Source organism: Pantherophis guttatus, chromosome 1, assembly GCF_059756535.1.
Source record: "Pantherophis guttatus breed Tessera chromosome 1, ASM5975653v1, whole genome shotgun sequence".
Taxonomy (NCBI): Eukaryota; Metazoa; Chordata; class Lepidosauria; order Squamata; family Colubridae; genus Pantherophis; species Pantherophis guttatus.
The window spans coordinates 173,019,345-173,043,033 of NC_142063.1; the positions used below are offsets into that span (position 1 = coordinate 173,019,345).

Here is a 23,689-nt window from a genome sequence, read left to right on the forward strand (position 1 = left end):
ATCCAATTCCCTGCATGCCTTTTCATTTGTTGATATTTTCCCCTCCCTCTTAAATTATTAATTTTTTGTTCTTTTTTCATAGTTTTATATAATATAATGACACGTAGTCACAAAATACTGATTGACTGATGGATATAATGTTTTCCTATTGGGCAGTACTGTGAGCATATTCCACACTATAATCAGGGAGCAAGTACTTGTACTATTGTCAGCATGTATCTACTTTTACCTTGTATTTTGAAGTATCCCAGTTATGAACTAGCCGTGCAGGAATTAGAAAGGTATCATCAACGTGGCAGAGGTTGCAGTAATACCATCCACTGTAGTTGCATACCTTTGCTTTCCCACTGCTTAAGCCAATGCAACGCTGACAACCTTCAAATAGGGAGAAAAAAAAGACTGGTGTAAAAAGCAGATTCTTAGTTACACTGAAAAAAAGTTTCCATTACTTTACCATGTAATTACTGTATCTCAGCCACAGAATTTCATGGAGCTTCAGATATCATTGGCTTTCACTTTTTGCAATTGCTTTTCCCATTTTTTGCCTTTACACACGCATGCATGGTGAGAATAATTGTGTGTTTTGATTGGCATCTCTAGGAGCCATCCAACTGATGTATCTTAACACTTTTTTCTTTAGTTTTGCAGAAGACTTCATGAGAGATAGCTGATTCAAGAGATTCCAAAACGAAGAGCAGGAAGAAACTGTTTTCACATGTGAAAACTAGAAATTCCAATGACTGAACTGACTCTTAAGATTCAAAGCAATCACAAAAATCCAAATTCTTTACCAAGTCCAGCAGTAATGTAAATTGGACTGAATATTTTCCAGGTCCCTGTATCTGTACTGTCAAATGGATCAATTTTTTAGCATTCTATTATTCATTTTTAAAAATAATTCCATGATTTATACTAATACTAATTTCATGTTTTTAATGTTTTTCTCTTAAGTTTTATTTAGTCAAACAAACTTTAAAGATAGATGTCTTACAGCTGTAACCTGCAAAATGATTTTTCAGCTATTTATATATTTAGAATTTCTAATTGTTTTTGAAAATCAATGCACCTTTCCCTTTTACCCAGTAGAATCACAGTATCTTTAGGTGGTATTATAATTTTACACAATTAAGTCCTTCCTCCCAACACATAGTAAATAATTCTTCTATATTAATTCTTCTCTAAAAATACTTTCCAAGGCAGAAATGATTTTGTACCCCTTTCCTTCAGAGCATGGATATGTAACATGTGGCCTTTCAGAAGTTGTTAAGCTGCCTTTCTCAGATTTCTCACTACTAGCTATGCTGATTAAAGCTGCTGAGAGAAGATGTAGGACGAGATTAGGGAGAATTATAGATCTGTTGAATTTTTGCTTCACCATTTTTATAGTGGCAGACATGTTGGAAAGAACTCTCCCTTGCAGAAATGTATCAGGCATAAATTCATCAAGGGCTTCTCCATCAAGCAGACAGCAAAATTAAATATTTATTAGGATGTATGCCTATCCAGTCCACCAAGGCTGGTCTGAAGTACTAAGACAAAGTGTAGGTACATGAATCTTGATATAAAACTATCACAGCAAAACGAAGTCTTTATAGCTAATTAACATTCTAAGTAAATAGAGATTTGAAGCATCTCATATTATCTTAAATTTGCTTTTGAAGTATTGAATATAATCACAAACAATGCACATTGATCAGATTCCCCCTTCCTTAAGAAGTCTATATTCTTATTTTCCAACATCTCCCAAAGAAGCAATTTTTGCTCACCCTGTTTTCATACACTATTTCTCTATGTTTTCCCCCCCCCGATTTCTACTTCTGCTCCATTTCCTTAACAATACATTTTACCTGGATCATATATCATATCATGCACAATAGTCTGTGTTGCTTAGAGCACTCAAAATGTCAAATTTAATAAAAGAAAATGTATATTAAAAGTTCATGTTATAAGGCCATTGTAGTGTTATATTTTCTATGTTAAATTATGCAACACCCTTTGTACTTTCCTTCAGTTGTGTGGCTGTTGTTTTTTAACAAGGCCTGCTATTTTGCAATCCTTTTACTTCTAATTATGAATACAGTTGATTCCTTTGATGTTCTGAAGCTAAACGTAATGCATGGTGACAAAATGCATGTCAGTGACAGCAATTAAGCTATTTTCTTCAAATAAGGAAAGAAATAAGGAAGCAATGATATAATATAACACTGTATTTTGTTACACAGGATGTCTAGGCTTCAGGACTTATAAATGGAGTCCAATTGTTAAGGTTTTTTTTAAAGGTTTAACAAACATTTCATTATATTTAAAGAAATAAAATAGCATTTTCTATATTGCATCTTCCTCTTGTTAAATTCTACATTACATATTTCTAGAACAGTTAATTTTTCTTTTGAAAAGTGCAAAGGGATTTTGTTTCATCAGCACTTTATCAAAACAATTATTGATATTCTATCAGTATTGATTCATCATTGGAATCCTAACATTCGGATCATTCTTGAAACATATTTTTGTCTTTATAAATATAATTATTCTTATTGTCAACGTTTATTAAAGGGATTTAAAAAGCTTTAGGGATATAACTGTCTAGAAATGAGGAGAAAAATGTTAATGGAGTGGGGTGCAACTAGATTTATGTAGATTTGAAAAATGTATTCCTTACCTTCTCCCCCCACCCAAAAGCACTGAATTTTAAGAACATTTGTTGGAACTATTTGGGGGTTTTCTTAAAAGATTCAGAAATCAATGCTTTCAAGTAATAATCATATTTAGTTTAAATTATGCTTCTGACTCTCATTAATTGAGACCCTTGATAACAAAGACAAACAAGCATACATTTTTTGAGAAAATTACTGTCACATTTACTGTCATCCCACCCAAAAAATTGTATAGCAATCTTAAAATGTACAAATATGTCATTACCTAAAGTTCCATTTGATTTTGAAAGTTCTCTCATTAATTAAGCAGTATTTTTCTCATTTTAAAGCATGCTGAATATATTTAGCACAATTTTATAAATCCTCGCAGTAGGAGATGATAATAATAAAAAATCATTAAAAAGAAAACAAAGATTAAGTATTACAATAAAAATATTTGTTTTAAAACCAACACAGGATTAAAGTGGCAGAAATAAAATAATGGAAAATGAAAATGAGCATCACAGGCCCCAAACTACAGACTTTGCTGGGGCGATAATGAGTAGCAGTGGAGGAAATGGGCAGACTATGAGTTGAATCAATGTTAAATTAGGATTTATTATATAGTTTTATAGTGGAAGGTTGCTTTGAAATGTCATATTAATATACAAAAAAGATTTGATTTAAGAGATATATGTATGGGGGAGGAGTAAAAGAGTAGATCATGAGTAGAAATTGTTAAATTGGGGGATATAATAATATTACTATGCTAAATTAGGAGTTATTATATAATGTTATAGTAGAATGTTATTTCGAAATGTATAGTATAAGGGGGATATAATAATATTATTAGAAAGAAAGGGTCAGCATATGGGGGATGGAGCAAGGGGAAAGTAAAGTATTATATAATCTGTTATGAATTTGGGTTGTACCTTGAAGAAGCCACAGGGGGAGGGGAGGGGGAGGGAGGGTTAGGGAGGAGGGGGGGAAAGGGGGAAAAATTTGTATTTGAAAAACTTTTTCAATAAAAAAAAAAAAACCGACACGGGGTTAAAGTGGCAGAAATAAAATAATGGAAAATGAAAACGAGCATCACAGGCCCCAAACTACAGACTTTGCTGGGGCGATAATGAGTAGCATATCAAGGTTTTAAAAGTCTATCTTTCTAGTCAAGAACCATCTCTAATTATTGGGCGAGAGGAAGTTAGAAGACGATTTCCAATGCTTCCCAATCTTATAACATCTTATAACATCCAGAGAGAGCAATATTGTTTTGTGAGGGTGCATCTTATGTCTGGGAGATAGAATAATCCATAATTAAAAACAGAAAATAATATTTTCAAAATTCTTCGTAGTTTGCAGCATGCAGTTTTTTATAACAATTGGATTAAATGTGCACTCATTTGCATGTTATTCAGAAGTCTGCATTGAGTTCATTGGCATTTCTTTCCAAATGAAGTGGATTTAAGCTTGCTTCAAAAATCCATACAATTTGTCATGTCCAGTTTCTTTAATTAGGCAGCAGTTCCAACAAAAGCAAAGTAAATATGATGTGCTATAGAAATAAGGCATGTCTGGATATCTCCGTTGGTGACGTCAGCGTGATAGGAACCGAGGGGACAGCGCTCCGTTCCTAGGTCCCAATTTTCGGTCTGAAAGCTGAATTTTTTTAGCTCTATTGACCACGAAGAGGTCAATAGATAAAAGGGAAAATCCTGAGGACCTCGGGAGTATAAAAAATTGCCCCGAAGGTTCAAGGAAAGTCCCTTAATTCAGCCCGGAAAAAAACCAACCTCTTGTCGGTTGGCCAGAACGCTGACGGTTGCTTTTAAAAAAGGGAAGCGAGGATCGACCAAACAGCATCAATAAGAATAACTAATTACTCTTATTCTGAAACATTTAAATATTTAAAACATCGGATACATAACTAAAAAGAGAAACTGATCGGCAAAGCAGAATTGTTAAGAAGAAACGGAGTGAAAATATAACGGAGTGAGTTAACGAGGCTAATTGAAGTGTGAGGGGGCGAAACTGACAGGCAACGGAGCTGAGGCGATTTTGAGGAAGTGCAACGGAGAGGTGTGGATTGGAAATAAAACACATAGTTATAGATTTACCAGACAGAAATTGGGAAATAGACAAAGATTATTCATTTGGAGAAAGAAATACAGATCCAAGTGTTGGACTTATTTTAAAAAAAAGAAGGTGGTGCGGAGACAATAAAGAAGAGACGAAGAAGAAACAGTATCTAGTTTCGGGAGTGACTGTGAGGGATTTAAAAACTTTGTAACGGTGGCAGAGCTTCAGTGAACAGATACTGTAACTATATTAGAGTATTAACTTGCAAATAAATAAAAAACATTGAGGCTCTGGAAGAGGTGTTTAAAATATTTTTAGAAGGCAAATTGAAGGACTTTGGAAACAATTACAAACTAGACGACTGAAAAGACACAAAACCAAGTGAGGATTGCAAAGACTTCAATTCTGGAACCTAATACAACGAAAGAAATTTATTTTATTGTTTGAAAGACTTAATTTATTTGAATTATTTTAATTGAATTATTTTAATAATATTTTAAGTACTTTTAAGTACTTTTATCTATTTATTTGTTTATTTATGTAATACTTAATGTTTTAATATAGAATATAGTATATAATATTATAGCCCAAATAGCATAAGGTTTAGGATTACTTAAGTTTAAATGTTAAATATATACTTTTTAATATATTCTGGAACCTAATATAACGAAAGAAATTTATTTTATTGTTTGAGAGACTTAATTTATTTGAATTATTTTAATTGAATTATTTTAATAATATTTTAAGTACTTTTAAGTACTTTTATCTATTTATTTGTTTATTTATGTAATACTTAATGTTTTAATATAGAATATAGTATATAATATTATAGCCCAAATAGCATAAGGTTTAGGATTACTTAAGCTTAAATGTTAAATATATACTTTCTAATATAAGTAAGAAAAGTTGGAATATATAAGTTTTGAATAGATATAATAATATAACACATAGCATATCTGTTTTTTCTTATTTCTGTTTTATCTTGTTTTTCTATTCTAATAGTTTTTTTATGTGACACAATTTAATATTAATTTAAAAATTGATATGGTGTTAAAAGAATGAATTGAAAATTGATTATTAATATTGATATATATTGATTTAAATAAGAATAAATTTATTAAAATTGATAAAATTTATTAGAGATATAACTAAGGATTTAATAGAACTTATTAGAATTAATAATATATTTAAATAGAATATTTAGTTTAGAAACTGAAATATGACTTGCTGAGATATCATATTTTATCCCTGCTCCTTATTTAAATTTAATTAATCCCTCATATAATGATATTATAGTTTGAAATTTGACTGTATTTGAAAACTAAACAAGTGATATTGGCTTCTGTAATTATCAGAAGGAAAATCTTACTATATACTATAGACAGTGCGTGAAAATTTGGGAATTATTAAATTAGAAAATTAAGACGACAACTACTGGCTTATTAATAATGACAAAACCAGGTAAAAAGGCAATAGCCAACCAAGCAATGTCTATTACGTCATCAACACAACAGAAAACAATAGACACAATGTTACTTTCAGAAAAAGAGAAATCTCCTCAATCAATTAACATCAAAAACATTCACTCAGTATTATCAATGATACAAGAGACTATGAACAAAACACAGGACTCAATTGCTGATAACCATCAAGAAAGTAGGAAAAACCATGAGGATTTGAAAATGGACATAGGTGAAATTAAAGATAATCTTAAAAGAATGGATAATAAGATGGAGAAAATTCAACAAAATATTGCTAAAAATGAACAAAGGATCCAAAATATTGAAGATAAGATGGGCAAAGTAGAAAAAAAGATAGAAGAGTCAGAATGTGCTCAAACAACAATAAACAAAGAACTGGAAGATTCAATTTCATTTTTAGAAATGGAAAAGGCGTTATTTTACCTAAGATTTCAAAATATAGTGGAAAACAGAGAGGAAGATTTGAGAGATGTAATGGTGGGAATTCTGGCTGAAGCAACGTTAAAGAATAAAGAAGAAATTAATAAGGAAATTGATGAAATTTATAGAGTATTCACAAATTACGCCCGAAGAAACAGGTTACCAAAAGAGGTTCATATTAGATTTGTAAGGAAGTTGGTGAAAGAGGAAATATACAAAAAAATGAGAGAAAAACCAATTATATATAAGGGAAAAGAAATAATTACATTAAAACAAATACCAAGAAGAATAAGAGAAACAAGGAAAAATTATAACTTTCTGACAACAGAATTACACAAACATAAAATAATGTTCCGGTGGTTAACGCCAGAGGGACTGCTTGTTTCATGGCAAGATAAAAAATATAAACTTGATACACTAGAGAAAGCACAGCAATTTTTTGATAGCAACTTTTTTCCTGAGGAAGAACAAGAATCTGAACCACAGCAAGAAATTGCAAATCAGGAGAACAAACCGAGAAAAATACAGCAAGAAGAAAGAAAAAGAGGGGAGAAAGAAAGAATGGAAAGAGAAGGAGCAAGGGATAAAATACAAATTACAGGAAAAAAAAGACACTAGGAAAATAAGAACATCAAGAAAATAGAAATTTGAAATGGAGAAAGATTTAAAATTGATATCGATTAACATAAATGGACTAAACATTCCATCAAAGAGATCACGTACTTTTAGAAATTTACAAAAATTGAAGATAGATATTATAACATTACAAGAAGTTCATATTAAAAAACAACAACGCAGTTTATTAGAGAACAAAAGATTAGGAAAACTTTATACGGCACTAACAGAACAAAAAAAGAGAGGTATAGCAATGTACATCCGGAATCATATACAATCAAAGCAATTATTTGCAGATGAGGAGGGTAGGATGCTGATGGTTGAAATTGAAACAGAAAAGAAGAAGATATTACTAGTATCACTTTATGCACCAAATGGAACCCAAATTGATTATTTTAAAAAGATGCACAACAAAATTAAGGAATTGGAATACCAAAACATATGCATAATTGGAGATTTTAATGCAATTGTAAACATAGAGAAGGACTATAGGAGTTGTAAACATAATAAATCCAGGAAAAAAACACTTCCAGAAACATTTTATGATATAGTAGAAGAATTTCAATTACAAGATGCTTGGAGGGAACTCAATTATGATAAACAACAATACACGAATTGACATGGCTTGGATGACAGCAGAGCTTATAGCAGACATTAAACAAATAGAAATTACAACAAACACATGGGCTGATCATAGCCCCATTGAAATAACATGGAAGGGACACCAAAAGCGTAAAAGATGGATGATGGATAGAGATATTATAAATGACAAACAATATGTGGATATGATCCAAAAAGAATTGAAAATATTTCTACAAATTAATGTGAAAGAGCACACCAGTCTACAAAATCTATGGGACACAACCAAGGCATATATCAGAGGCTTAACAATTGCCTATACTGCACAAAAAAATAAAAACAAACAACAAATAAAACAAAATTTACAGACAATATTACATCAATATGAATTAGATCTACAGAAACAGCCATATAATCAAGAAATTAAGGAGAAAATAAATTTAACAAGGCATAAATTAAATTTGATCACAACAACAGAAATAGCAAGAAAAATAAAAATCGCTAAACAAAACCAATTTGAACATGCAAACAAAACTGGACGGTGGTTAGCATATAAATTGAAAATAGAAAAACAGAGGAATGTTATAATACAGTTAAAAGATGTAGATGGTTGTTTATACCAGAATATTGAAGACAAAAAACGAATTGCAAAGGAATTTTTCAAAAACTTATACGCAAAGGAAGAGATTAGAGAAGAAAATATCATAGAATATTTAAATAAAATAAAGATTCAAGAATTAGAAGAAGAACATATAGAATTATTGAACAGACCAATCTCAATGTTAGAATTAATAGAAGCGAGAAAGAAACAAAAAAATAACAAGACACCGGGAACAGACGGTATACCGGCAGAGTTTTATAAGACATTCCAACAACCATTAGATGATATATTAATACAAGTTTTCAATGATGCATTAATGGAAGCTGAAATTCCGAAGTCATGGAATGAAACAATAATCACATTAATACCAAAACAAGATTCGGATCCCACGGAAATTAAAAATTATAGACCAATTTCTCTTCTCAATGTAGATTATAAACTATTCACATCAATTATAACACAGAGATTGAAAAACCTAGTCAAATACTATATACATCCTGATCAAAATGGTTTTATTCCTGGAAGACAAATTCATAACAATACAAGAACAATTATTGACACTCTGGAATTCTATGAACAAAGATCGGAAAACCAGTTAGCTCTAATTTTCCTAGATGCGCAAAAAGCGTTTGATAATCTCAACTGGACATTTCTATTAGCACAATTAGAAAAAATGAAATTTGGAGAAAGATTTATAAAAATGATTAAAAAGATATACAACACCCAAACAGCAAAAATACAAATTAATGGCGATACAACTGAACAATTTGATATAAAGAAAGGAGTGAGACAAGGATGCCCATTATCTCCTATATTGTTTATATTAACATTGGAAATATTACTAGAAGAAATCAGGAAAGATACAGAAATAACTGGACTAAAAATAAAAAATCAAGAATATAAACTGCAAGCCTTTGCAGATGATATAGTATTCATTTTAGATAAACCCATACAATCTGGACCAAAATTAATGATAAAAGTACAACAATATGGAGAAGTAGCGGGATTGAAAATTAATAAACAAAAAACTAAAATTATAACAAAGAATCTTAACAAGTATCAAAAAGAAGAATTGGAAAATATATTAGGGATACAAATAGCAAAGAAAGTTAAATACTTAGGAATATGGATTACAAACAAAATATCAACTTTGAAGGAAGACAATTATATTAAATTGGCTAAACAAATAGAAAAGGATTTGGAAAAATGGGCAAAACTCCAATTGTCTCTTTTAGGCAAAATTGCTACCATTAAAATGAATATTCTGCCAAGAGTGTTATACTTATTTAGGGTAATACCAGTAAACCCAGGAAGAACATATTTTAAAGATTTAGACAGAATGATATTAAAATTTATTTGGCAGGGGAAAAAAGCAAGAATCAAATTAAAACATCTACAAGACAAAAGAGAGAGAGGGGGAATGGGACTCCCTGATTGGCAGAGTTATTACAAAGCCTCAGCGTTAATATGGATAAAAGATTGGATCGAACTCAAAAACATAAGAACATTAATATTGGAAGGTTTTGACTTAACAAGAGGTTGGCATGCATATCTTTGGGGAGAGAAAATTACAAAACAAGAACAATTTCGCAAACATATTGTAAGAGATAATTTGCTTAAAATATGGAATGAAATCAGAAAATATCACTATGATAGGATTCCTAGGTGGACTTCCATAATGGAAGCACATATTTATCCAAATACAATAGATACAAATAAATTAAAAACATATAAGGACATCTTAAATGAAGAAGGAAAACTAAAAACAAGAGAAGAATTGAGAATGCAAAATGTGGAAATAGAGTGGTGGTCATATTTGCAATTAAAATCCAGATATAAATCTGATATGGAAAAAACTGGAATTCAAATGGAACCAAATCAGTTGGATAAAATTTTATTAGGCCCCAATGAGAAATTAATAACCAAAATTTATAATTTTCTATTGGAATATAAACTAGCAGAGGAAGTAGTTAAAGAGAATATGATCACATGGGCGACGAATTTTGGGTATGCAATAGAATTAAATAAGTGGGAAAATTTGTGGAAAAATATTAATAAATTAACATTATCTGTACCATACAAAGAAAATGCTTATAAATTGTTCTATAGGTGGCATCTACCACCGGCGCGAATTTCTAAAATGTTTCCTGGCACATCTCCACTCTGTTGGAAATGTAAAGCGCATAAAGGGACATATTATCATATATGGTGGTCATGTTCCAAAGCTAAAAAATTCTGGAACAATATAAAAATGCAACTAGAACAAATAATAACTCAAAAGGTGCCATTAAAGCCAGAAACTTATTTATTAGGAATACCTACAAGCAAATATGAAAAAGAAATAATATATTTAATAACACACATTTTGACTGCAGCAAGAATTATATACGCACAAAATTGGAAACAAGAAGAGGTCCCGACTCAAGAGAAATTAATATCCAAAATTATGGAATGCGCTGAGATGGATAAACTTACCAAGGAGATCCAAGGAAAAGAAGAATCTGAATATTATCTAGTCTGGCAAAAATGGTATAAATGGTTAGAGGGAAGTGAAAAAAGAAGAGAAGAAGAAAGAAAGAAAAATTGAATAAAAGAAAAGATATCAATAGAGTAAAATAAAGTTTTAAATCAAATGAAATTTAAGAAAGAGACACGAGATATCAATAAAATAATATCATTATATAAGGTGAGAGAAATATTGTATATTGAAGAATATAGGATATTGATATTGTAACAATTCAGATATTATAGGTAGATGTTATAAAGATGATGTTTGTTGTAAATTGTTTTACTTGCATTTATAAATGTATTATGTGGTTTCTTAAATTAATAAAAAAAAATTTTAAAAAAAAAAGAATATTAGCTATAGAAAGCAGCAGACTGTTTGGAGACTGCTCATAATAAACTATGAATTTCAACATCCTCTTAAATAAAATGGTAATTGAAAAAAAAAAAAAGAAATAAGGCATGTCTGAAAGCAGACCTTCTCTTTTAAAAGTACGTGTCCATGACCCATGTGTCATCCTTCTAGGCCAGGAGTCCTCAAACTTTTTAAACGGTGCCAATTCATGGTCCCTCAAACTGTTGGGGGGCCGGATCGGCTGGGAGGGCTTGGCTAGGTAGTCATGTGACTAGGTGGGTGTGGCTAGGTCATGTGACCGTGTGGGCATGGCCAATTTAACAGTCCATTGAACAATGCACACAAATTAAACTTTAATTTGTTTTGCTCCTGGGGGTGTTTTATTTGCTTTTGTTTGCATGTTGCTCTTTTGGTTGCCATTTCTTTTTTTTTTTACTAAATCGTTTTTTCAGTTATTTAGGAGTCTAGTGGTCCACTTCAGCAAACTCAAGTTTGCTGCAATTCTTCTCAGCCCCAAGGAGCTTGAGAAATCTCTCCCTCTCCCTCTCTCTTTGTCTTTCTCCATCTCTTTGTCTCTCTCTCTTTCCTTCTCTCTCTTTTCTTTCTCTCTCTCTCTCTCCTTCTCTCTGTCTCTGTCTCTCTCCCTCCCCTTCTCTCTGTCTGTCTCTCTCTCTCTCTCTTTCTCTCTCCCTCCCCTTTCTCTCTTTCCGTCTCTGTCTTTCTCTTTCTTTGTCTCTCTCCCTCTCTCCTTCTCTTTTCCTCTTTCTCTCTCTCTCCCCCTTTCTCTTTCATTCTTTTTCTTTCTCTATTTCTCTCTCCCTCTTTTTCTTTCCCTCTCTTTCCTTCTCTCCCTCCCTCCCTCTTTCTGTCTCTCTCTCTCCCTCTCTGTTTCTCTCTCTCTCTTTCTGTCTCTCTCTCTCCCTCTCTGTTTCTCTCTCTCTCTTTCTGTCTCCCTCTCTCTCTATCTTGTGGAGGCAGTGAAGGTGAAAAATGGGCCATTTTTGCCTGTTTTTTTGCCTTTTCACACACACACCCACCTCCACAAGCATTCTTCAGGCTAAATCGAGGCAAAAATGGCTTGTTTTTTGGCCAAAAATTGGCCATTTTTGGCTGGTTTTTTTGCCTCTTCTAACCCCCCCCACCTCCACAAGCATTCTGCAGGCTAAAACTAGGCAAAAATGGCTCATTTTTTGGCCAAAAACGGGCCATTTTTGCCTGTTTTTTTGCCGCTTCTAACCCCCCCCCCCACCTCCACAAGCATTCTGCAGGCTAAAATTGTTTTTTTTATTCAAAAAGTTTTTTTTATTTTATAAACAAACAATACATAATCAATCAGTCAATATATCTTCTGAATACATCTTTTGTGCCTTCTTTTTGCTCCTCCAATATTAATCATAGCTTAATATTATCATATCCTTTATTATGACATTTCCCCCACTCTTCTTACTTCACTATTAGTACATTTATCTATCTTTAAATTTTATTGAAAATTAAACAACCATTTTATCCCCACAAAACCTACAACCCCCCCTTCCCCACCCCCACCCCCGACTTCCCAGAGCAAAAACAGGATATAGTATTAAACAAACATAAGCTAAAATATACTAATTTACTACAAGATTCAAAACTCCCTCACACTCTTTAACTCCTCTTTTAAAAATTGTTCATCAGCCTCCCCTTTTGGAGTTCTAATTTAAACATTATAAAACTTTCCTTAAAGCATATCTTTTTAGAAGAAAAAAAATATTATTTTATATCCATTTAATTTTAAATTAACCATTTTAATACTTCAGTAAGTTTTTAAAAAGACACTTCAATAGAATATTCTTCAGAATATAACCTTAAAGATACTATTAATCCATTGAGTTAAATTATTTCTAACTCTTGAGTTCATTCTTCAAAATATCAATTTCAAAACTTTCAGAAAGCTATCCATTAACTTTAAAGTTAACCATTTTAATACCTCAGTAATTTTTAAAAAGCTATCCATTTTTAGTTAAACATTTTTACTTAAACTTAAAAAAAATGCTAATTTCAGTAAACTTCTTGAGTTCATTCTTCAAAATATCAATTTCAAAACTTTCAGAAAGTTATCAATTAAGTTTAAAGTTAAGCATTTTAATACCTCAATAATTTTTTTAAAAAAGCTATCCATTTTTAAACATTTTTACTTAAACTTAAAAAATACTAATTTCAGTAAACTTTTCCAATTTATTATTAAAATCCTCCCCAAAAGAAACTAATCTTCAATTCTTCCTTTCTTTCTATATTTTTTCCAGCCCTTCTTCTTCAATAGTACTTTCTTCTTCAACATTGCTCCTCCCCCTGCTTTTATTTTCGAAAATTTTTGAATATAGATTTGAGGCTGATGCATCTTTGGAAATAGTTCTCTTCTAAAAGTTATCTCCTTCAATTTGAAACCTCCATTTCGACTCTTCCTGCTTATATAATTAGTCACTTCCTTCCTTGAAAATTGATTCTGTCTATCAAGCCAAAAATTGTCACGATAAAGTTTATCAGTCTGCAGGAAAGAGTCTATCTGCTGCTTTTCAGTTAACTGCATAGAAGCTTCTGCCAAAACCTCTGTTTTCAGTGTGCTAACTTCCATCGTGATCCTGACAGCCTCTTTTTCCTGCTCCAAAGTCGAAATAACTTGATTTTCTTCCTCTTTTCCAGACAGCAAATCATTGTTGTTCTCCAGATTATAATTTTGAATAGTCCTTTCAACTGATTCCAATATAACAGAAGTATAGAAATTTAAGAGTTCTTGTAAAACCTTTACAGTCACAACTTGTGAATTTGCTGGCTCATATAATAATGATCCTCCATCCTTGATGTCAGCCATATTTCAATTTCCACTTTAAATTTATTCAGCTGTCAGGTTAATGTCCAATAATTTTCCACACAATTTAGAAGTATAAAGTAGTTGGGGTCAGTACCATAGTCTTTTTCATTCCATTAGCACTTTAAATCTTTTTCTTGCTGCGTAATCCAGTAGCTTTTACAATGTTGCAGCTTTAACGATCACTTTCACTAGTAAGTTTCATTTTAACGCCCTTAAGCGCCATCTTTTTTCTTTTTCTTTTAAACGGAGTTAAAGTTTAGTACTTGCATTTTCTGTTCTCCTGATTTTGCTCTGCCAGCGTCCAGGTTCAAATTTTCTCATAATCCTTAAAATTGCTCTGCTGGTATGGTCGCGACCCCTTGTTCTGCATAAAGCAGAATTGTCCCCGATCCGGAGCACTGAAGGGCTTTCAGGGAGCTCTCACCCTGCAAACCCCAGGCTTAAAAAAAAAGCCTGGGGGTTTAGGGGAGCTCTACCCAGACCCTTCTGCTCTTCTCTCCTCCTTTTTCCCTGGGGGAGAGTTTCGAGCTGCTAGAACAGCTGATTTTCGCTGTTCTAGCGGCAAATGGAATTATGGGGCTGGAGCTCCTAAAGGAGCGTCCATTCAGGGAACGCGGAGCCACTGGAAGTCCCCTGCAAGCTAAAATTGTTGAGCTTACCTTTTGGTTCCAGCCCACAGGTCTCCCAAAGGCAAGTCCTGCGCTCTGCTGAAGGGTGGGTGGGGTGATGTGGGGGGGGGCAACCTTGTGGTGCTCCACGGGCTGGATTAATTGGTTCAGTGGGCCGCTTGCAGCCCACAGGCCATAGTTTGAGGACCCATGTTCTAGGCCATGAATTCATGAATATGGATTATTGGCAGACTGAAGGCTCTCCTGTAGCATCATGAGGGAGTTTAGTGAGTAGTTCTGATGGTGCTGCCTTCTGGCTGCTCAAGGACAGTAGTTTGGATGGCTCAGATTCATCTGTTTTTGCAGCCTTGTGAAGGTCAGCGAATACCACCCAAAACTCTACACTAAGAAGAGGGCACCACAGGGGAGGCCAGCTAATGCCAGGCAGTGAATGATGTTGCCTCTGCATTGTAAGTGAAAAAAGTGGAAAAGAAAAGGAAGGTCAGATAATTTTATTTTGTAGCACGGGGCCATCATATTCGGGTGATCCTCCTTATCTAAAAGTAGGACTACCCTGTTTTCCCCAAAATAAGACATCCCCTGATAATAAGCCCAATCGGGCTTTTGAGCGCATGGCAATAAGGCCAAGCGCTTATTTCAGGGTTCAAAAAAAGTAAAACAGGGTAGAAAGGTTTTTCCCCAAAAAAAACTGAAAAGAAAGTAGGCATGCTGCCCAACTAAGCTCTGAGGAGAGGAAAAAGTAAAGATGTATAGCTGCTGGGAATGTATGCAAACAACTGATTACTGCACATGTTTGACATCCTTGTGTCAATTTGTGGCAGGAGGAACCTTCACCTTTGAAACTTTTTTTTATTGCTTTGATTTCAAAATGTATTACAAAACCATTAAGCACAACTCTATACACAAAAGCACACACATGTACACCTTACCTTGTAATCTAGTGGGACTAAAGGTAATTATAAAGTGAAGAAGGGAATCTTTTAAAATTCATAGTACTATTCTGATAGGAGAGAGGGAATAAGCAAATGGCTCCCCGTCTCCCCCAGAAAATGTGCTTGAAGTGGAGCAAAATGCTCAAATGGCAAAAGTGAAGAGGGCTGAATCGGCTACTCAAACAGTAGGGAACCTAGCTGTTTTTAAAAAAACAACTTCTGATCAACCCAGGGAGAAACTGTATTTTTCTTTTTCCTTTTTGTAGCACTGAATTCACAGGGATTGCACAAGGAATGTTGAAGTGATAGAATCAGTACTGTGCAGGCAAAAGAAATTGTTTTACACTATCCCAGTTCATCTGCTGTATCTGCTGATTCATACCAGTTCCAGTGGCTTTGAAAAGGGAAACGTCAAATTCATAAAAAAGGAACTCATCATCCCTACAAAATGGAACCTAGCACTCAAAGCAGCAAGATTGCCGCCTTCAAGTTTGGCTGAGGGACTTTTTGAAAGACCCTAGTGAACCAATGCTGCTGGCTGGCAGTGAGGTCTAAACAAGATCTTCATCTGTCCTAGCAAGACAGGAAAAGAAAAACCCAGTTCATCTTTCTTTTCTTTTGTCATGCAGTCAGTGTCTCACCTTGCCTACAGTGATAAACAAGTTACCCTGTTCCATTGACCCTGAAGGCAAAATTGATATGCCTATTAAACTCTGATATTTTATACATTTCCAGAAACATGGAAATAATAATTGTGATAATAAACCATTTACTCATGACATTAAAATATGAGATCTGAAAAAGGTTTCCATCAATATTTTTCAATGAATATCACAAGTAGGCAATGAAAACTTAAAACAGTACCAGTCAAAAGAAATTAAGTATATGGTGCAACACTTGGCTAAGGGTGAGAGCTGAGCAGTGACCTCCATTCATTTTGAGCTGCATAACGCAATCACCAAATGTGCAACTTCCAGAGGCATCTCAAGTCCATATTTCAAGCATCGGAAGAGGAGGAACCTATTCTGAGAGGGATTTCAAGAGTTTCAATAGATAAATGGCCCCGTAAACATTTACAAGATTTTAGTTGCTCATTGTGCCCAAATACTGAAAAAATGGGAAAAAACCAAAACCAAAGAAAACGAGAGTGAGCGAACGAACAAAAAGTGACAGATAAAATATTTTGGTTTTACCCATTCTAAATAGGACTCCAAAGGCCACATAGTCATTCGGCTATGCCGTATGTGGCCCCTTGGGTCACATGTCTTTGACCCTATACAAAACTGTCTTAAGCTCATTTCTCCTCATACACAAAAAGAAAATACTCCAATGGAGTCTTTTTGATTACTCACAGAATGCAGTTTGCATATGCTAGGTCCCTGTAACATGCATTTAATAATAGATTATCCCTACCAATCCCCTTTTTACTGACTCATTACAGCCATTCGTTTTTCTTGTTGAGACTTCCCAACTGTCATTTATGTAGGGAAAGAGGAAGTTTATGAGATACTAAGGGTAACATTTAGCATCTAAATTTTTAACTAATAAGAATACACATATACACACACCTAACTATACTTTCAGGGGATGAAGCTGCAACAAACGAAAGTAACAAGCAGGATGGAAATCAGGCTTCCTTTATATGTTATACAAGCACAAAGTATAATGGAGCCTATGCTAATGATATTTCTTTTCCAATGCAATCCACTGCACATTGATGTAAATATAAGTTCCCTGAAGTTATCAGATTTTACTTCTGAGAGAGCAGACACAGACAACAGACTCTTAAGATAGACTCTTATGCAAGCAGACCAAAGAATAAATCCCATAGGCATCATGATTACTAGAACAATTCTTGGCTTGCTATACCATTCAAAGTAGTTTCAGACTCTTCCAGAATTGTTTGCCTATTTTTTCTAATTGGAAGGAAATTTCTTGAAAACTGAAAACATTTTATATCTTTAGTTATAGGATCGCAGGAATGCAAAACAGCATCTATGTCACCATACTTGCTTAACCTGAAAGGACAGTCCACTTAATCTATATAACCCTGACAGTAATAACCATATGGGACAGGCCTTTAAAGTTTTCAGTCATCTGAATCTGATTTAGTTTCTTGCAGACTGAAAAATAGCATAGCAGTGGAAGATACTATTCTTTGGAGTGGGGGTAATAATTAGTTGCAAACTCCAGTGCACTCCTATATTCACGAAGAAGTAAGCCTTGCTTACTTAGTTTTATAAAGATTTATTCAGAATTGTAGCCTTAATACAGTTTCTTTATTCCCAGGGCTAGGGAAGATATCAATTCCTGAAGCAAAACAATTTGGGGGCCAGGTATGTGCCAGTCCATTCTGTAAAATGCTCTTCTGACCTTGATATAACAAATGACTTGGTTAGCAAATGCTAGCTAGTGGCCAAGATAAGCTTGTCTTAAGCAATATTCTTTTTTCATTCACTTTTGAAAGTCAACTCTTTGTCTGGAAGCGTTTCCTGAAAATGCTTTTAAAGCAAAGAATAGCAAGACAAAAACACAGAGAGCAATTTAAACAAATTGCTAAATAAATCCCTATTACCACCTTCCAATTTGGATTCAAGGAAAAACAAACCAAAAAAGAAATGGAAAAAGGAAAAACCTTGTCTCCATCAAATCCATCTAACAAACTTCTCTATCAGTGGGTCATTGCCAATCAATTAGAGAAGGCTGTGGGGGTCTACAGCTTGGGGGAAACTGGAGGGACAGTGGACCACTCTGTTGTATTGCTATTTAATCACTTTTACTAAATAAATAAAGCAGCCCTAAGGTGCTGTCATGTCAAGGGAATTCACAACAAAACAAAACCCCCAAAGGAAAAAAAAAACACCTTGATTTTTCTATTCACCATTACTTTTCTCCTCCCATGAGGAACAAGAGAGGGTTATTACTGTAGCCTTAAGTCTCATCTTTGTGCAGCTAGTCTTTGATTCCTACTGGACCCTGCCACTTTCTGGCGCTAATTTGTCAGGCTGAACAAAGAAGGGATTTGTACCTCCTGTAAAGTCTCAATTAGGAAAGGCTTCTGCTGTATTATGTGCCATTCAGACAGGACACAATGATGGTAATTACAGGAATTTGCACTAAATGGCTGAAGAATTTGCAGCAAAACTTTTTATCTACACAAAGCTTACCCCACTTTTCCAGCTATGGGGGTGGGGTGGGATGGGATGGTAAGGGTATGGGGGGGGGAAGAGAAATTGGTGTGCCTAATGCCTATAAGATGCAATTATCAGTAGCAATCCTGATAGGTTAAACAATCACCCTATGAGGACAAAACAGCCAAAATCTTTCAAAATGGGAAAAGGCCAATGAGACATTTTGCAATCACTATTGACACCCTAACCCAGTTTTGTCCAGTCTCCAATGCTTAATAATAACTACATTGTAATAATTATATTTCATTATTTTGGGGATTGTACAGCTCTTTATATGGAGCCAACATACAGTTAGGCAGAAATCCACCTTAAGCTCCTGGATACATATGGAATTTTGAGAGACAGTTATATCTGTTAAAAGTATGTGTGTACATGTTTATATGTTATAAGGATACAACCAGTTATAAGGCATTAATTTACTGGATTGATATTGTCACCCCCTCTAGCTTTCCTACTGAATAACTGGGCTGAAGAAGCTTCTTGGATGAGAAGCAAAACGTCTTCAAAGAAAAACCAGAAAGTCCAGTTGCCTCTTGGAAAAGCACCTTTGGGACAACCATGACCTGGATGACTGAGAATCTCCATAGACATCTACTGAATAAAACTACCTATATTTTTGGATTACTCTTCCTTTTTATCAAAATGAAGGAGCAAAATCCCAACTAAAGTAATAGGCTGCAATCATCCAACATTATTTAAAAGAAAGTTCATTTGAGGTCCAGAGATATTCTTGAAAACAAATATAATGCTGGAGTTTGCACTTGCTTTGCAGCATATTAGCTTCTGTTACTATTTAAAGTTTTTTTTTTTTTTAAATGCAGAAAATAGGGCAAGGCAGTAGTTGCCAAGAATACTGTCTGCGGTCACTCATATATGCAGGTACCTCCCAGTATAGATTTTGTAAAAATCCGATTAACCTATATTTGATGCATCCTCATCAACAAAAATAGCATTATGGAGCATTTGTTAAAGGCATTATTTGCACTTACGGAGTTATCTTTCAGCTAATTTACCTCTGGGAATTATAGGCACATAATGCCAGCATGACGTTCTGAACAGAAAATTGAGTCTAAGGAACTATTCTAAAATACTTGGTCATCAAAAAGGTTTACTTACTTGTTCTAGGCCAGGGGTCCCCAAACGCTAGGCCCACTACTGGGTTGTGGCCTATTTGGAACTGGGCCATGCGAGCAACAGGCCGGTGCACATGCACACATGCGCAGCTTGACTTGCATGAGTGCGGGCCAGCGCATGTGCACATACGCACGCAGCTCAACTTGCACTTCCCCTCTCCCCCCCACACTGTAAGTATCTTAGACCTTATCTTTATCAACGCAGTAATTAACAGCTGGTGTTGGAGAACTTAGATTTGCAATATGTCTATGCTATGAATGAGAATCATTTCAAAGTAAAACAGAATCCTCATCTGATATTAACTGTATAATCTATTTCTTGGTACACACTTGTCAACATCATTGCCTAGGGGTTTTCCAAAGGGGGTGTATGTCACAGCTAAGACTTGTCTAGCAATTTGTCAAAACCAATCACAGGCAACTTCTCTATTATTTACATTTTTTTCATGGAGGTTACACAGATTCCTAATTTTAAAAGGTTGCACTATAGTACTGCACACCATTTTCCACACCTGCAAAGCGGTTCATATAGCCTCTGCAATCAACACTGCCAAATTTTAAATTCAGATGTGTCAGAAGGATAGAAGTAAATCAAATTTATTATTTCTTTTCTAGTCCTGCCCATGATACACAAAGACTTAATGCAGCCTTTAGCCAAGAAATGATAGTACATACCCAGTCTAAAGCTATCTTTATCAAAGGATCCAAAGAATTCCTGGATATGTTAACTTGACCGGGATAATTTTTATCACATTATTTCCAGAATTTTATTGAAGAATCTGATTTTTTTCAAAATAAAAATCCCTTTCAAGTCAAAACTTGATCTGAGGCGACTTCTCTGGAACATCTGTGCCATTTTCTAGGCATGATATAGAAACAGTTTGCCACTGTCTTTTTCCAACATCCCCATCTTCTTAAAAAATAATTACTCTAGTGCTATGGATTGAGACGAAGGGAAAGAACACCTTAACTTTGTAGGGTAATTTGTCTATTTTTGTACTTTTTCTTCTTTAATAGCCATTACAACTACATTCTTGCAATGGAATGAGACTTTCTTCCTTGCTTCAAACTTATTAATTGATCAAACCACCTGGCATGGTCAGGTTATGTTACAAACAAAGATAAGAAGAAAAGCTTTGCAGAACAGAAGCCTTTGAAGAGTCGATCCCACCAACCACTGACAAGTCAGCCTCTCACCCTTCAATTCCGTGCAATACATCCGCCCTCTGAAAAAGATGCAGAAGGAAATCCTCCTTTTTAATAAGGGGAATAGATGCTTAGTTGCAGCCCATCATTATAATTTTTATCCTAGTTTATTAAAATAGCACATTTTTATATTTCTGTAGGAATTAATGTATATGTATCCTTAAATAAAATCTAGCATATGAAAAAGTAGTATTTTTCATTTCCCCACACAAAAGCTATTTAATAGCTAAGTATTATTTTTCAATTAATGTAAATGTCTAATTTTTCTTTCAGGCTCTACAAATAAGTAAATTGGCTTTCTTGGTGCGTGTGTGTGTAGATGCGCATGTGTATGTGTTATATGCATGTGTCAAACTTCGGTTGCTCTTACAAGCAAGACAATCTACTGATACAGCCCCCTGCTGGAAATAACAATTGCTGGCACTTCTGGACATAAAGTGCAGCATTAATACTGCATCCTCAAATTTCTACCCAATATTTGTAACTTCCTAATCAAAGGTTCAGATTTCTTTAAAACAAGCCTCAAAATATTAGTGCAATTTGTCTACTTATCCAGGATTGCATAAGGAGCATCAAAATGACATTTGGGGCTCTATTATGCATTTATTTAGCATATTTATACAGCCGCCCATCTCACAAACAGGTGACAATAAGAACTCTGCAATAATGTAAAATTATCAAAAATAAACATGTAAACAAATAAAATTATTTTATAACAAATATTTTATTTTACAACAAAATATTCTTTTGTTATAAATTAAACAAATAGAACTCCAGAAAGTGAGATAACAAAATCATTTAATCTCATACAGTTATCTCGAAAGCCCTGGATTTCCAAAGGAAAAAACAATGTTTTAAGGGTCTTCTGGAACTTCCAAAAGTGCTTTTACAAAAAGCAACTGGACTTTGTTTTTTCTTGAAGACATTTTGCTTCTCATCCAAGAAGCTTCTTGACTGAATGGTGGGAATGGAAGGATTCATATTCCTTGCAGTCATCTGGTCTTTAGCACTCTGAAGGCCAGATGACTGAGAGTAATTGAGGCCACTTGAGAGTTTATTTGTGCCTTCTGAATCAGAGTGTAAATGGGTGTAAAACCTTCTTGGAACTTCTAGAAAGGACTATGTTGTAAACAGGAGATAGGTGGTGTCTATCCCTCCCACTCTGTTGAGAGGGCTGTTTAATTTTAATATAGATGGCCTCTTTTACCCCTCTTTCAAACCAGAAGGTTAACAGAGACAGGACTAACCTCACCTCAGGGGAATGATGTTCCAGAGAACAGGGGCCATAGCAGGAATGCTGCCTGGGTCCTGCCAGATGGAGCTCTTTTGGGAATGGAACCCACAGCACACTCTGCCTGCCTGATCTGGTGGAATGGGTAGATGTAACTGGGAAGAGGCCATCCCTCAAAAAACCTGCTCCCATGCTATGTAGGGCTTTAAACATCAAGATCAGCACCTTGAATTGCACCTGGAAGCAAACTACTTGCAGAAAGATACATAATGTAGTCAGAGAGAGATTGGCTCAGCCAGGGAGAAGAGTCAAGTGGGTAATTACTCTGGAATAATTATGTAAGTACAAGAGGACAAGGTTCCACTTTCTTCTCTCCTCTTGAATGCCATTGACCTTTATTTAGTCTGGCCCAGGTGCAAACTGCCGGTCTGGGAAGAATAGGCATAAGCAATAAATTGAACTCTTCACAGGTGGATCTGGGTGTGCATGGACAGCTCCATGTAGAATACATTACCCTAATCCTTTCTGGACGTCACCAGAGCATAAATGCCTGTGTGTAGAGCTTATTGTGTTAGGCAAAAGCTATTTATATTAGAGGTGCAGAACATGGGACTCTCCATGTATTGCTAAACCACAGCTCATAACAGTGTCTGCCAGCAGGATCAGTGGTGAGGAATTTAATATTTGGAGCAGTTTAAACAGATTCCAATTTAATATTTGGAATCAGTATTTCTGGTCAATATTAATATTAGCTAGAAATTCCATACCTAATAGGAATAATAGGAATCCAATGAGAGCATCTGTTATTAAGTGATATATGCCATTTCCCTCCTCCCATGTCCAACTGCTTAGAAATGTCTCTCTGACCTCTGGAACAGATTTGGGGATACACAAAGGGAGGAAATTGGTTCCCACCAGTGGCATTTATTTTGGTTGCAAACAAATACTGCTGGATATCATCCATGGCAAGAGATAGAAGCCTGAACTCTTGTTTTTTTAGCCATCTATTTACTGTACAGGTAGTCCTCCCTTAATGACCATGTTTAAGACTGTTCAAAGTTATGATGGTTGACTTACATCTGGTCCTCCCACTTATGACTGTGACCATGTCCTTATGGTCACATGACTGCAATTCGATTCTAGGCAATTGTTGCATTTACAATTGCAGTATCCTCCACTAACGTGATTGCTATTTGTGATCTTTCCAGTCACTTTCCAAAAACAAAGTTAATGGGGAAGGTGAGAATTTCTGCT

General features: G+C 34.5%; 1 protein-coding gene across 4 annotated transcripts in view; it reads right to left on the reverse strand.

Moving 5' to 3' along the window:
* The window catches only part of PLEKHM3 (pleckstrin homology domain containing M3), a 93,601-nt gene that overhangs the window by 52,385 nt on the left and 17,527 nt on the right, over positions 1–23,689 (reverse strand). For all 4 annotated transcript variants that reach the window (XM_034431815.3, XM_060688141.2, XM_034431831.3 and 1 more), the window contains one exon: positions 230–375. In XM_034431815.3, the coding sequence (XP_034287706.2) occupies positions 230–375 (146 nt within the window). The remainder of the gene's footprint in view (positions 1–229; positions 376–23,689) is intronic.